At 47.5% G+C, this 16,860-nt stretch overlaps 1 protein-coding gene across 1 annotated transcript in view; it reads left to right on the top strand.

Moving 5' to 3' along the window:
• meis1b (Meis homeobox 1 b) overlaps positions 1–16,860 on the top strand; it is a 94,452-nt gene that overhangs the window by 39,513 nt on the left and 38,079 nt on the right. Inside the window, exon 8 of the mRNA XM_061087063.1 lies at positions 7,605–7,750. Coding sequence (XP_060943046.1) covers positions 7,605–7,750 — 146 coding nt within the window. The remainder of the gene's footprint in view (positions 1–7,604; positions 7,751–16,860) is intronic.

The following is a 16,860-nucleotide window of genomic DNA, read 5'->3' as shown; positions in this document are numbered from 1 at the left end:
CATAATCCTCCCGCTGTTAATTTGCCAGGCAGCAGAAAAATGGCCGACACCTTGAAATGGCAGCTGTGGCGGCGTGGAGACGGCAGGTAGCACCCAGCTCCGCCCGGGTTCATCATCAGATCATAACAGATTAGCCTAGATGTGGCTTGATAATGTCAGGGGTGGCCTGGAGAGAGAGAGAGAGAGAGAGAGAGAGAGAGAGAGAGAGAGAGAGAGAGAGAGAGAGAGAGAGAGAGAGAGAGAGAGAGAGAGAGAGACGTGAGGAAGTGATGTCATCAAACAGGAAGTGTCGTTAGCAAACACCTGTTGAAGAGCTGGACTGGAAACATCTGGATCATCTGGAACTTTGGTGATATGGAATTTGTGAAACGCCTTTTTGTCGCAGTTTTGTTTGTTTCTTAAACTTCAACCCTACGATAACAATGCCTCAGTGTTACCCCCCCGACACTGTGTGTGTCCTCCGACCCGACCTCACACTCCAGCACACAGGGGGGGGGAGTAATGAAGGAGGAAGAGCTTAAATAAAAACCATCCGAGCTGAATGAGCAGAGGAGCTAATGCTAACGAAGCTAACGAAGCTCGTGGAAATGCATGAAGAAAGCTAACCTAGTTTTTACGTTATTATCTGTTTGCTCACAGTGTGTGTGTGTGTGTGTGTGTGTGTGTGTGTGTGTGTGTGTGTGTGTGTGTGTGTGTGTGTCTGTGTGTGTGTGTGTGTGTGTGTGTGTGTGTGTGTGTGTGTGTGTGTGTGTGTGTGTGTGTGTGTGTGTGTGTGTGTGTGTGTACAGCATGTGAGGGGACTGATAAAATATTCCTTCCCTTGGTTCGCCCCGGGGCATCTCAACTGCCCCTGGCTCCTTCCAGTCACTGGCCTGCTCCCTAATTGACACACACACACAGACACACACACACACACACACACACACACAGACACACACACAGACACACACACACACACACACACACAGACACACACAGACACACACAAAATCACACATGCACACGACATTCAGGGATAGTGTGGCTGGAAACACACATGCATAAAGAAAGACAGGGAGACACACACACACACACACACACACACACAGACACACACACAGACACACACACACAGACACACACACACAGACACACACACACACACACACACACACACACACACACACAGACACACACACAGACACACACACAGACACACACACAGACACACACACACAGACCAATGCACATCCATGCATGCATTCTTCACACACGAATGTGCACCCCCCCGTCCTGCATTGATCCCCCCCCCCCCCCAGCCCCTCCTCTAACTAGTTGCAGAGACGCTGTCATGGCCGAGCGGGGGGCAGGCCCTCAGTGAGGCCGCTGGCTCGTCCTCATGGGCCTAGCTGCCCCCCCGCTGTGTGTGTGCTGCCCTGGGTTCCCGGCTGCTGGTCTTAATGAGCCTGGCAGCCTGGACAGGGTCGGACTGGTCTACTGGTCTACTGGTCTACTGGTCTACTGGTCTACTGGTCTACTGGTCTACTGGTCTACTGGACTACTGGTCTACTGGCTGACTGGTCTACTGGTCTACTGGACTACTGGTCTACTGGCTGACTGGTCTACTGGTCTACTGGATGACTGGTCTACTGGTCTACTGGTCTACTGGTCTACTGGTCTACTGGATGACTGGTCTACTGGTCTACTGGTCTACTGGTCTACTGGTCTACTGGACGACTGGTCTACTGGTCTACTGGTCTACTGGTGTACTGGTCTACTGGTCTACTGGCTGACTGGTCTACTGGTGTACTGGTCTACTGGTCTACTGGTCTACTGGTGTACTGGCCGACTGGTCTACTGGTCTACTGGCTGACTGGTCTACTGGTCTACTGGCAGACTGGTCTACTGGTCTACTGGCTGACTGGTCTACTGGTCTACTGGTCTACTGGCTGACTGGTCTACTGGTCTACTGGCAGACTGGTCTACTGGTATACTGGCTGACTGGCAGACTGGTCTACTGGTCTACTGGCTGACTGGTCTACTGGTCTACTGGTCTACTGGACTACTGGTCTACTGGTCTACTGGTTCGACTGGTTCGACTGGTCTACTGGTCTACTGGTCTACTGGCTGACTGGTCTACTGGTCTACTGGTCTACTGGTCTACTGGTCTACTGGTCTACTGGCTGACTGGTCTACTGGTCTACTGGTCTACTGGTCTACTGGTCTACTGGCCGACTGGTTCAACTGGTCTACTGGTCTACTGGTCTACTGGTCTACTGACTGGTGTACTGGTCTACTGGCTGACTGGTCTAATGGCTGACTGGTTCGGTGGTCCGACTGTCCGACTGGTTCGGTGGTCCGACTGGCCGACTGGTTCGGTGGTCCGACTGGTTCGGTGGTCCGACTGGTTCGGTGGTCCGACTGTCCGACTGGTTCGGTGGTCTGACTGTCCGACTGGTTCGGTGGTCCGACTGTCCGACTGGTTCGGTGGTCCGACTGTCCGACTCTCCGACTGGTTCGGTGGTCCGACTGTCCGACTGGTCTACTGGTCTACTGGTCTACTGGTCTACTGGTCTACTGGTTCGGTGGTCCGACTGTCCGACTGGCTGCAGCGAACGGCTGATTGCTTGACGAGCTTGTTTTCTGACTTCCTGGTTGACTAACGGCTTAATTGACGGATCATCTCACTGGTTTTGCTCGATGACTTCCTGCTCGACTGGTCTGGTCTGTGGACATCGGCCTGACCGACCAATCAGAAGCTCAGAGATGCACTGAGGCCGTTTTAACATGAATGCAGATGCACTTGAAATCGCTGCTTACGTGTCAGAGAGTTTCTTCCCATTCCAGCATGCTAACACTTCCTATTATAACCAAAACCACGTAATAATCTTTAGATCCATACGTCCCTCGCTGCTGGAGCCACGATCAACACATTGTTTGTACGTTAGCTTCAATAATATAATATAATTCCATATCTCCTCTCATGTTTCTGTCTGTGTGTTGTGAGCGATGCATGGATTTATGAAGATGATGCAACGAGACGTGAGATGAAGATGTTTGTTGCTCACGATGTTTGAAACGATCTCTGCAGAGCGAACGTGGAGAAGTGAGTGAAGAGTTCTGTGTTTGAAAGGAAGCAAAGTTAGTTTCTTTAATATCTGACGAGATTTCATATCTGATCTGATTCTAGATTAATGGGTATTTTTCCAGATATGTCCAGATTAATAAAAACACTTTTGTTAGTTGGTGAAATTACTCTGTCTCCTCTCATCTGATTAACTCCAGGGTTCCTTCAGCTTCTCCTCCCTCTCCTCCTTCTCCTCCCTCTCCTCCCTCTCCTCCCTCTCCTCCTTCTCCTCCTTCTCCTCCCTCTCCTCCCTCTCCTCCCTCTCCTCCCTCTCCTCCATCTCCTCCCTCTCCTCCCTCTCCTCCCTCTCCTCCCTCTCCTCCCTCTCCTCCCTCTCCTCCCTCTCCTCCTTCTCCTCCTTCTCCTCCTTCTCCTCCCTCTCCTCCCTCTCCTCCTTCTCCTCCCTCTCTCCTTCTCCTCCCTCTCCTCCCTCTCCTCCCTCTCCTCCCCATTATCCTCTCCTCCTCCGTCGCCTCCTTCAGTGGCACGAGTTTGATCTCCCTCTTCCTCCCTCTCCCTTCTTACTCCTCATCCCTCCATCTCCACCACCGTCCCTCCTTCCCCTTCTCCTCCTCATCCCTCCATCTCCACCACCGTCCCTCCTTCCCCTTCTCCTCCTCATCCCGCCATCTCCACCATCGTCCCTCCTTCCCCTTCTCCTCCTCATCCCTCCATCTCCACCACCGTCCCTCCTTCCCCTTCTCTCCTCATCCCTCCATCTCCACCACCGTCCCTCCTTCCCCTTCTCTCCTCATCCCTCCATCTCGAACCACCGTCCCTCCTTCCCCTTCTCCTCCTCATCCCTCCATCTCCACCACCGTCCCTCCTTCCCCTTCTCTCCTCATCCCTCCATCTCCACCACCGTCCCTCCTTCCACTTCTCCTCCTCATCCCTCCATCTCCTCCACCGTCCCTCCTTCCCCTTCTCCTCCTCATCCCTCCATCTCCACCACCGTCCCTCCTTCCCCTTATCTCTCCCCATGTTTCTAATCTCTCTCTCTCTCTCTCTCTCTCTCTCTCTCTCTCTCTCTCTCTCTCACGAGCTGAGGCAACACTGTTGACATTTCCCCAACATGGCTGCCAGACACAACCTCCAACACCTTTTCCTGCCTCACCCCCCCCACTCTCTCTCTCTGTCTCTCTCTGTCTCTCTCTCTCTCTCTCTCTCTCTCTCTCTCTCTCTCTCTCCCTCTCTCTCTCTCTCTCTCTCTCTCTCTCTCTCTCTCTTTTCCCCAAGCTGAAATTAGGCCCCAGACCTTTCAGATGTGATTGGTATCAAATTGCAGTGAAAATGGAAATGCCAATAAAATTGACGGCCGTCCTCCTTCCTCTTCCTCTTCCTCTTCCTCTTCCTCTCGCAGGTGAAGTGAGCGTCTGCAGGTCAGACTGACTCACTCAAGTATCAGGAGGAGAGAGAGAGAGAGAGAGAGAGTGATGGAAGGTTTATATCAGGAAATCTATATCCAGTTATATTTTGGGAGAATTAATATCTCTGAGCGAGTGGAATCTGGTGCAGAGACGCTCGGGTCCTGGTGGAGATTTATCCTTTTCTGGTTTTGGTTTGTGATTAATTAATTAGTTCTTTGGGGTTATTTCATATTCTCTTGGCTCATGATTATGAATTTTAAAGATTATAGTTGCTGCTCGTGCACAATTTTAATCACCATCGCTCAATCGATTCGATGCACTGCTTTAAAATGTGGTTGATATCTCACAGGCTGATATTGTTCTGATGTGTCTGAGGCGGCGGCTGAATTACTATTTGTGATATTTCTCTGTTTAGATCAAATGCATCAAGTTAAAAACATAACTCATGATAAAGTCAGATGAAGCCTGATGATGATGATGATGAAGATGAAGAAGTATGTGACACTGCAGAGTTCAGGCAGCACACAGGATCACAACCAGACACTTTCCTATAATAACACACACTTTTATGACTTATTATGAACTTTCTCTCCACCCTTTGTTTTGTATTTCTCCATTCTCTGGATTTCTCACCTCTCTCTCTCTCTCTCTCTCTCTCCATTTCACTCAGTCACTCCCTCACTCGCTCACTGAGCTGATACTCGCCCGGCCGCTTGCTTCTGTTTTCCCAACTCGCTCGGGACAAGCCCCCGGGTTTATTATTGTAGGCTTTGCTGAACATGAGCCGGTCTTTACAGCGGATTGAAAGCATTTGCTTCCAATGAAAATCTGGGTCTTAGATTACAGGTCCGCCGCCCGGCTCGCCCCTCGTTTCCAGCCCGGCCGACAGAGGAGAGAGAGGGAGGGAGAGAGAGAGAGAGGGAGAGAGGGAGAGTGGGGGGGGTTCGCTCTGAAACAGTAGGCAGAGAGAACTCACATGTTAAGCTCGGGCTGTGTTTGTTTCAGGCTAATGATGTAACTCAAGCCTGCAATGTGAGAGTGTTTGCAGACAGAGAGAGGTCTGGGAGGACATGTGCACTTTGTGTGTGTTTGTGTATGTGTGTGTGTAGTGTAGTGTGTGTGTGTGTGTGTGTGGTGTTAAGGCTGGTTAGTCAATAAATCAATGACTCAATTATTTGACAACCTTAATTGATTGATTGTTAAGTGAAAACACGATGAACTCCCGTTCGATTGGAGGATTTTTCAGCAGTTTTCTGTTTGACATTATTACATTAATCCTTCTGGGCTGTGGAAGAGTTTCATGTTATAGTGTAAAAGCAATAACTGAGTAAATCTGTAAAATAATCAACAGATCAATCCGTAATGAAAAATGATTCTTAGCTGCAGGATTATTATGAATGCGTATTGATTGGAACCATTATGTATTAAAGTGAGCAAGTCCCTGAGTGGGTCAGAGGACGTTAACGCCACCGAGACGCCATCGCCTGACACCGACCTTTGACCTTTCGGTGCTGTTACAGTAGCCCATTGGCTTCACATGCATATGAGCATTATTAATGTGCATCAGTATCGCAGCATCTATGAAACGCCAGCCTCTGTTTCCTCCGTCACCTCCACTTCTGCTCCAGCTTTCATTAAAAAGGCTTCAGTACGAGTGCATATGTATTTTCCTTCTGCCAGAACAGTGGGCGAGCGAGCGTGAGCCGAGCGTGTTGTTTGGTATGGATCGCTGGGATCCTCTCTCTCTCTCCTAATGGCGTCTATAATGCAGCTGCCCTCCAGGCATGCTTTCAGGAATTCTGCAGCCTGAGGTAATGGGGAGCAAAGGCTCCGGGTTTTCGGCCCATGATTATTCCATTGATGTGGCAGCCTGGAAAAAAGTAATCTCCAACCGGATTAGCGCCCAACATCCCCATTAATTATCGATGAACCGGGGGGGGCTTAGGTGTGAGCCGGGTGCCGGGTGTCGCCCTGTGCACGTTAGCGGAGGAGAGCGGGCGATGGAGAGAGAGAACGCCGTTATCTGCCTCCGCCGCCGCAGTGAAGAGAACTTGCAGCTTTGTGTGGAATCAATAAATAACTGGATCCAGTTCCAGCGTCTTTCCCCCCCCCCTCACTTCCAGGCAGGAGCCACTTGTTTATCCTGTCTCATGTTTCTTTTATGATCATCGTCTTCATTGAGGGCGGAATCGCATTTTTGAATAATGATAATAACAATTAGGCTTTTTCACAGCCACAGATGGGAAGAGCCTCTCTCTCTCTCTCTCTCTCCTCTGGAGCCGTGTGGAGCGCGTACAGTAATTGGGGTAGTTGTGTGTGTGTGTGTGTGTGTGTGTGTGTGTGTGTGTGTGTCTCCTCTCTCTCTCTCTCTCTCTAAGCCGCCCCAGTGTTCCCAGGTTAACTGGTCTTAATGGAGTCTTATCGGAGCGCTACAGGTTCCTGTGAGCAGCCATTGTTGTGAAGAGCTTTGTTAGTGTGTGTTTGTGTCGCCGACTTCCCTTCTTTCCACCTTTATCCCCCCCCCCACCCCACCACCACCTCATCCTCCTCTTTGTAGTGCCGTGTTCCCCCCCCCCCCCCCCCCCACCTCAGGTGAAACGGCAGCGACGCTTCAGTAACTCTTCTCCCCTCAGGATAATAAAAGACTAAATCTCTCTGTCATTTTCAATTCTGCGCGGGCCCGGGATGGGAGAGTCGGGGGGGGCGGGTGGGGTGGGGTGGGGAAATGCGACCTTACAAGTCCTTTGTGCTCCCCCCCCCCCCTCACACCCTCACCCCCCCCTCCCTTCCATTCTCGCAGAAAGATGCAGGCGCTCGCTGTGTTTTCAAAAAATATGAAAGGCAGGGTTATTTATAAATGTATTAAAAATTGAATGCATTTATGAGGAGCTGTTTTCCAGCCGTTCTCTGCTTCGCCATTGTTGTGTCTCCATACCCCCCCCACCCCACCCCCCCCACCCCCCATCTGTGCATACAAAGCCCTTCCAGAATTCCTTGGAAATCGTATTTATTCCCTTTGAACCACGGAGGAGGCTTCGCAGCGGCGGCGAGAAAACGCAGGAAGTAAAAACAAAGCGTGTGCGTCTGATCTGCGCTGACTCCTCCTCTTCCTGTTTCTTGTCATGTGACAGGCGACGGCCTGGACAACAGCGTGGCGTCGCCGAGCACGGGCGACGAGGACGACCCGGACAAGGAGAAGAAACGCAACAAGAAGAGAGGGATCTTCCCCAAGGTGGCGACCAACATCATGAGGGCGTGGCTCTTCCAGCACCTCACAGTGAGTGGACCTCTGTCACATGACCTCACCTCACCTCACTCACTTCCTGTCTTCATAGCGCTGTGCTTCTTTTATGATTTGACACAAACATAAACGCACACACACACACTCAGGGACACACAACAACTCCATGTAAACCGGTTTGTACGGCGAACACTTCAGAGACGCAGGCCGGTGTCATCAGCTTGGCTCCTCCCCCCTCCGGCCACAGATACGTAGATGAACCTTATTAAGAACAAATCTGTTATTATTCAGCAGATGCCTGGGATGCTCCTGTGGTTTGGTTTTTGTTTTTCACGCAGCAGCTGATGCATCACAAATCGTCTGAGGGGGAACGAGTGTGGGAAAAATGTATTTTGACTCTGGAAGATTCGTACGTGACTTTTAAAACTATTTAATCATTAGAAACTTGTATATTGTAGTTTGTAGAGCTTTTAATAAGCAAATTTGTATTTATAAGTGATTGAATTTGCACCATTTGCTAATTTAATGAGTCAGTATAAGCTTTTTAAATAGTGTCAAATAAGTGTGGATGAAACTTCCCTTCTACAGAATACAAGTTTATTATATAGAGCTCTTTACAGAACCAGTCATTCACTCCCATCAGTCTGTATCTTGCCCTTGGAGAGAGTGTGGGAAAAATGCATTTTGACTCTGGAAGAATCGTATGAGACTTTTAAAACTGAGCCGACACTAAAGAGAGCAGCGACCTCAGATCAGTTCTGGAGCCACAGGTTGATTCACATTGTTCCAACAAGAGGAGAATCAGTAGAAACTTGTATATTGTAGTTTGTAGAGCTTCTAATAAGCTCATTTTTATTTATAAGTGATTGAATTTGCACCATTTGCTAATTTAATGAGTCAGAATAAGCTTTTTAAATAGTGTCAAATAAGTCTGGATGAAAATTTCCCTTAAACAAGTTATACATTTATTATATGGAGCTCTTTATAGTACCAGTTATTCACTCACATCAGTCTGTATCTTGCCCTTGGGACACTTAGGCAGCCGGGGGTCGAACCACAACCTTCTGGTCAGTGAACGACCCGCTCTTCCCCCTGAGCCGCAGCCGACCCTTTCATAATTAATGATTTAGGTGAAACCAAAGCATCTGAGAAGGTTCTGCTGTGTTTTATCAGTGAAAAAGGATTTTGAATAACATTAAAAACATATTTTAGTGACTTGTTTTCTAAGTTGTTCTGTGATTTAATCAACACACCAGAGGAAACACTCGCTGAATATCAAATTAAAAAAACGTTATGGATCAGTTTTAAAAACAAACTTTTAATCCACACGTCTTCATCGAGTCGAAACCCTGATAACGTTCTGGTGCAGTTTTTAAAAGAAACATGTTTCCAAAGTAACTTCAGCGGCTTCGTGTCGCTCAGATTCTGCTGATGTCGGCAGTTTGTGCAGAACACGATCCAGGTTGAGTGGGAGTCGGTTTGAATTGCACAAGCCAACAGGGAGGAGGGGGGCGGGGGGGGGGCTGAGGAAAGTAATTTGGTTGTTGGATTATGGATATTGCTCAGCTTCAACTTTATATATTTATTTGGAGCCTGTCTTTGATGTCGACGGTGTGTGTTTGTGTTGTGTTGTGTGTGTCGTACATTCTTCCTGTTGCAAATACAGGTGAAGACAAATCAGAGAAACTTTGTGTTTGATTGTGTAGAGTTTTGTGAGGCAGAGATGTTCAGTGTGTGTGTGTCTGTGTGTGTGTGTGTGTGTGTACACCCTTCTTACACTTTTTGTTGCTCTTTGTGCTCTCCTCTTTCCATCTGACCCTCTCCACCTCCTTAACAAACCAGCAGCTCTCTCCATCACCCTGCACACACATCATCATCACACAGACACACTAACCTCTCCTGCAACTCCCTGACCTCGACCCACACACCCCCCCCCCCCGCCCCAAACCTTCAGGGGCCGCAGAGGAAAGGTGTTTGAAACATACACACATCTCGTCCGTGTGGAAATACAGTTCATCACACACACACACACACACACACAGAGAGCAACACACCTACTGTGTCATATTACACTGCGAGTCGGGAGGTTTCTGCTCCGTTAGATCTCAAACAGTGGGAAGGATATAAGTGAGTGTCGAGGGAGCGAGGGAGGAAAGAAGGAGGCGAAGGAGGTGAAGGAGGGGATGAGGAGGATCCCTCAACCTTTCCTCTTCTCCGCAGAAGGAACGAAAAGATGTTTTCACGTGTTAAGCACACAACGGCACATCGGGTGAAGTGTGTAACGACAGAGCAACAAACTGAGACGTTGAGAGGAGAAGAAACCCGACCAGACAGAAAAATGAAACCCACACAGAAACATCTTCCTTGTTTATGGGAAATGTGGTTTTAATTTTTTGAGAATCGCTGGCGTTGACGATATCACTGGTGTCAGGGAAAATTGTGCGACTGGTTTCATTTGTCGACACTAATCATTCTTCGGTGTCACTATTAATTTAAGAAGCAGAAGTCTCACCTCTGCTGCAGCAACATTTACAGAATCTCCTTCCAGTGGCTTCGTCTGGACTCTTAGAGATACACACAACGCCAATTAGACACACACACACATGCACACACACATGCACACACACACGACAAAGTGCTGCGACGGCAACACACAACCCGGAATAAGGTTATTTCTCCAGCCTAATACACATGTTGATACAACAGGACAGAGTAAACCAGGGCACGTGGGTTTAAGGAGAAGTCTCTGAACCTCGGTGTGTTTTCTGTTCTCCGCCCCCCCCACACTCGGACCCTCGGGGGGGATTCTCATTGTAGTGAGGCGGAAGGGGGGGGTAGGTGGCAAGCTGAGGCTGGGAGAGCTTCACTAGTGTAGGTGGAAAGATGGCAGTCTCACATTTAAAGGCTTGTTTGTGAAATAATTTCTCCATCTCTGCTCATTTATTCATTAATTATGCTAATTTTTCGAGCGCAGGGAAAATATTTGAAACTACAGAAATGAGTCAAAGCTTCGGTTTGGGTGTAACGACTATTCCCCTCGGACGGGTGGAGACGGAACACGTCAACAAAAACAAGTGCTTCCGTCTGATGTGTGACGGGTGGATTGACGGAGCGGTGGCGTCGGGTTTGAACCCCCGGCTTCGCTCCGTCGCGCCCGATGACATCACGTGTTCTCGCCGGCGCTTCTGGGAAAAAGATCAACTGAAGAGTTTGGCTGCTGCTACATGGAGCGATGACAAAACTCGAGTGTTTACCACACGACACAAAAAATGGCAACACAAAGCCGCTCGCTGCCAAGGACGTTGTTTATTAAATATATGCTGCGACAAATTATAATGTACAGATTAAATTAATGGAGATGTCAAACAAAAATCCACAATCATATCTGTCTGGAGTCACAGAGGACGTGTTTAACGGATAGAAGCTGATCTGAGGTCTGTTACAAGATTCAAAATTCATGATTCATGATTCATGATTCAAGATTCAAAATTCAAGATTCAAGATTTTTATTGTCAAATGCACAGAGATAACATGAAGTTGAGTCACAGGCTCTTTAAACAATGCTCAAGTAATTACAACCAAAAAAAATATATAAAAATATAAATACTATAAAATAGAATAAAATAGAATATTAATAAAATAGAATATTAATAAAATAGAATAAAATAGAATATCAACAATTTAAAATAGAGAATACAATATATATATATCTAAATATATATCTTTACAGATGAAGAGAAAAATAAAACAACAATAGTGATTAACTGATGAGTTTTAAATATGTTTAGCATAATAATTTAAGTGGAGGAATCAGAAACTGACCAAAGAGACGAGTCGTGACCTGAAGAAGAAGCTCGGACATTGTTCTCTCGCTCCTCCTCTTCCTCTCCTCTGTTGTGCAGCTTCATCCTCCTCTTCCTCACTAATATTATATATATATAATTAATACTATTTTCTTGTTTAATTTAACAGGAAACGAGTAGTGAATGAAGCTCGGGCCACGTTTAGATTGTTGCCTTGCTAAGCTTAAATGTGTGTGTGTGTGTCTGTGTGTGTGTGTGTGTGTGTGTGTGTGTGTGTGTGTGTGTGTGTAGAGAGAAAGAGAGAGAGAGAGGAAGGCAGGGGGTGGTGGAGGGGGGGTTTGGCATGCAGAGTGTTAGCATGGTTCTATTAGCCTGGCAGCCTGGGACACACACTCTCATACACATTATCACTAACGCTCTCTCGTTCTGGCTCCCCCACCCCCCCACCCCCCCCTCCTGTTGATCGCAGCTCGTAAAGACGCCAACCCGCAAACCCTCAATGAGCTGCCCCCCCCCACAACCCCCCAACTCCTCCCTCCCTCCTAACCTCCTCCTTTCTCCTCTTAAAACGTGTAAAATGCACAGAGAGAGAGAGAGAGAGAGAGAGAGAGAGAGAGAGAGAGAGAGAGAGAGAGGGAACTGGAAGGAATAATCCCCCCCGTTAATACAATTAGAGTTTAATGTAACTGCTTGCATATACGCAGATGTAGCTGAGCTGTGAGGGGGGGCAGAGGGGGGGGGGGGGTTGAGCAGAAACAGGTGTGAAAAGTGATATAATTCATTTCTGCACCAGGAGGAGGCGGAGCCTGAGTGCTGTGGGTGGCACAGGAAGATGAAAATAGTTTTTTTAAAGGTTAAAGTACCATTTTTTTTAACAAATAATCGCTTCAGCTATTTGTTGATATGAAAATTCATATTGTGGGCGGTTCCTGTCCCGAGCGTCTCCGAGGAGAGAACAGGAACCAGATCTGGTAAAAACTCGCCCAAACAACAGGAGTGAGGGAGAACCGCCGGAGGTCAGAGGTCAACATGGCCTCAGATGCCATTAGTCTCGGGCTGTTTATTGCCGGAGCCTGGACGTGTCAGCACCCCGGTCGCCCGCGGCAACAAGGGCCTGTGACCGTGTTATTCTTCTGCTCCCGGGTTCAGATTCACTTCAGGCTGAGTGTGCTTCTATAACTCTTATATCTATGTCCATATAAGGAGAAAACAGGGAAGAGAACAGGAGGTGAAGTGTTATGATATGAATTCAAACCACAATACAGAGACTTTACATGCGTTGTTTATTATTTCTACGGCTGTGAAGACTCCACGGCAGCAATTTTTTTGAGAAATAGTTTCACTTGACCTTGGGAGCGACCTTAACGACCTTAGCAAAGTCATCAGGACCAAACACGACGAACATCAGCTGACGACTCTCAAGTGTTTATTCATAAACGACAACAAAGGCCCGATGTCCATCCTGATACAGTAACACAGTGGATCTGTGAGGCCTGGTGTCTCCGATTAGCTCTTAACTCAATCTAAGTGGCGGTCAGAATCTGCGGCGCCACGGCATTAGGGTTTTCAAAGCGGCGCTGAGGGAGGACAGGCCGCTGGACGGATCAGCCGGCGGGGGGGGCGTGACACTGTGACCAGACAGAACAGCTCAGGAGCAACAAGGGAACAAGTTCCTCTTCTTCTCAGCAGCTTCATTCGGTTTCAGATACATTATCTCTCGGAAAGGGGAATTGGCTTCGGGCAGGGTGTGTGTGTGTGTGTGTGTGTGTGTGTGTGTGTGTGTGTGTGTGTGTCTGTTTGTGAGGCCTTTTGTTTGTGTAAATGTGTGTGTTTGATGGCTTTAGTTTGCATGAGGGCATTTGGACGCAGTGACTTGTCCGCACCAATCGGAGAAGGAGTGGTTGGTGTCAAAGAGGAGGCAGCTGAGTCAACCTGCCCACCACACACCCCCCACCCACACACACACACACACACACACACACATTGCACACACACCAATACTGTGCTCCAACCCCCACATTACCCCACACCTTGTAATGAAAACATCATCAATTATCCCTCTTGACAGGCCCCAGGGACCGAGGGCAGACAGCTCTCTTTGGGGGCTTCTCTTTGTGAACTGACCCTCACACTCACACTCACACTCACACACACACACACTCACACACACACACACACACACACACACACACACACACACACACACACACACACACACACACACATACTTACTTCTCACACACTTCACACACGGTTTTATTTTCTGTATTAAAAGCTGAAAGGACGAAGAGCCGTGTTTTCCAGGAGGGTCGAGTCGACAGTGGGTCTGGTCCATCTGGTGGAGATGTAGGGGGCAGGAGGTGTGTGTGTGTGTGTGTGTGTGTGTGTGTGTGTGTGTGTGTGTGTGTCAGTGTGTGTGTGTCTGTGTGTGTGTGGGTGGGGAGGAGGTCTGGTAATGGTATGGCGAGGGCAGAGGGAAGCCATCAGTCCTGACATGGGCTCCTGAGAGGCCATCTGTTCCATGATGGATGGATGGAGTGATGGATGGATGGAGTGATGGATGGATGAAGGGATGGATGGATGGAGTGATGGATGGATGAAGGGATGATACAGTGGAGTCATTGACACAAGGCAGATATAGACTTTGTGGTTGTTTGCAAAAGTTTTGTTGTGGTTCGGACATTTTATTTTGATTCTACGCTTAAAATTGATTTTCCCTTATTGTGACTTCTTGTATTTAAAAAAGCAAAATTCGAGTTTTGGAGATAAATCAGATTTATTTTATTGATATAAAACTCGGTGTGTAGATTCCCTCTCCGTTGTGAGAGTGTGGTTCCCCCCCCCTGCTGCACTTCATGCGTTTCATAGCTTTTTGCGTTTCCATGGCGTCGGGTTTGAGGTGTTTCCATCCTGCCAAGAATCAGATTTCCTGGAAAAACACTGCATACTTGAAATTTTTAAAAATAGCTCTTGTATAAATATGAAATTCTTACCTTTTTTGAGTATTGAAGCGTTTTCCGTCCTTTGCTCTTTTCTGCTCGGACGTCATGTTTTGAATCTTGGCCTCATGCTGCAATATATGGAAATGATTCTCGAGACTTATTTCACGTTGAGGTCGGACGAGTTCGAACCCGAACACTCGGAGGGGAAGTGAACATTCAGAAAACCGTCTCAGCTGGAGTTTGGCTCGTGAGCGTCAGTTTGGGATTTTTATTTTCTTCCCTTTTTAAAATTTACTGTCATGTGAAGATATTCCTGATAATATCAAACTCGGAGCCGAGTGAGAAATGAGTTAAACATCTGTAGGAGTAGGATTCAGTCTCTATTCTCCTCTTGTATCATTTTACTTCTCTATTTAAAACCCCCTCAAGGCCAGTTAACTTTTAATTCACGTCACCTTTGACCTTTTCCAAAATGGCGTCGTTGGAGTTGGACCGCGAGTGTGTGTCTGTGTGTGTGTGTGTGTCTGTGTGAGTGTGTGTGTGTGTGTTGATCTAGTGGAGGGGTGGGTCGATGTGTTTCCTCCTGAACGTGAGAACTTTACAGACCCTCAAGGTCGGTCAGCAGCACTGGAGTGGATCAGCAGTCACAAGAGTCTAATATGGCCGTCGAGGATACACACAACACACACACACAACACACACACAACCCACACACAGAAACAGACACACACAGATCAGTCCATATTCAAACTTTCACAGCCTTTTTCGTGGTTATATTTTATTGTTTATTTAACACAAAGTTGAGGAATCACTCTCTTAATTCTCCTGTTATACTTTGTCCCCATTGTTACCGTCTCCTCTTCCATCTCGTCCTCCCTTCTTCCCTTCCTCCCTTCCTCCCTTCTTCCCTTCTTCCCTTCTTCCCTTCTTCCCTGTCCCCTCTCCCTCATATAATTTCATCGTTGGGAAACTATGAAACAGTTCAGTGTGTGGTTTCATTGTTGTACGTCAGGATGATCGATGGCTTCATGCTGAAGCTGTGTTTCACACTACTTCTATTTTTCATTATCAGCTGTGTGTGATAAGTGTTTGTGTGTGTGTGTGTGTGTGTGTGTGTGTGTGTGTGTGTGTGTGTGTGTGTGTGTGTGTGTGTGTGTGTGTGTGTGTGTCTTCAGAGTGGGACAAAGGCCCATTAACCCGGATGTGTGAAATCACTCTTGGTTTTGGTACTAATCAGTTTACAGTGATCTGCAAATCCGAAGAAGAGGCTCACTCTCAGGCCTCAGACACACACACACACACACACACACACACACACACACAAAAGCACACACACATTTTACCAAATGGGTGGGGGGGGGGGTGTGGAGTTCCCCACCATCACTGTGGTATTTATTGGAGAGTGAGTGGCAAGTTGAAGAGGGGAGGAGTCAGGGGAAATGATTGTCATCCGTCTGTGGTTAGCTTGATGGAACGAGTCTCATTGGTACTGTTCGTAAACACACAAACACACAAACACACAAACACACAATCACACAAACACACAAACACACAATCACACAAACACACAAACACATAAACACAAACACATAAACACACAAACACATAAACACACAAACACATAAACACATAATCACACAAACACATAAACACACAATCACACAAACACACAAACACATAAACACAAACACACAAACACACAAACACACAACCTTCAACGTCTAGTTAAACCTTTAGTTAGCTTGATGGAACGAGTCCATCCGACAGTTTGAGATCAGGCACGTTAGCGTCTCGTTCGTACTGTTCACAAACACACAAACACACAAACACACAAAACACACAAACACACAAACACACAACCTTCAAACTCTCCCTTCAGTTTGATTCATAAAACCTGGTTAAATGAATCTTTGGCTGCAGAATGTTCCTCACGTTTCTAGAAGACTGAATTCAGCATGATTCTGTTCATCCAGCGATATATGAACTCTATATTAACTCTTCTATGAGTGTGAAATCACATTAGCATTAGCATTAGCATTAGCTGTTAGCTGTTAGCTGTTAGCCGTTAGCCGTTATCCGTTAGCCTGTGTGTGTTGATCCACAGGATTGTGCGATCTCTTCTGGCCGGAGTCAGCAGCTCGATACCTTTTACTCACAGCAGCTGCAGCAGCCTGCCCTAGATACATGTTGTGTGTCTGTGTGTGTGTGTGTGTGTGTGTGTGTGTGTGTGTGTGTGTGTGTTATTGTGCATCTGTCTGTGGTGGTGTGCAGATGCAGTCGCCCTGTTATTTGTGTGTGTCAGCTTTATGTCTCTTTTGTGCGAGCCGGGCGGGGGGGTAATCAGTTTGCACGTCGGCTGAACTAATTTATCATTTCAGTTCCTCCCACTTGTCGTCTCTCC

The sequence above is a fragment of the Limanda limanda genome, chromosome 15, assembly GCF_963576545.1.
Source record: "Limanda limanda chromosome 15, fLimLim1.1, whole genome shotgun sequence".
NCBI lineage: Eukaryota > Metazoa > Chordata > Actinopteri > Pleuronectiformes > Pleuronectidae > Limanda > Limanda limanda.
The sequence above is the reverse complement of the archived record's forward strand: the minus strand, read 5'-3'. Positions and strand labels throughout refer to the sequence as shown.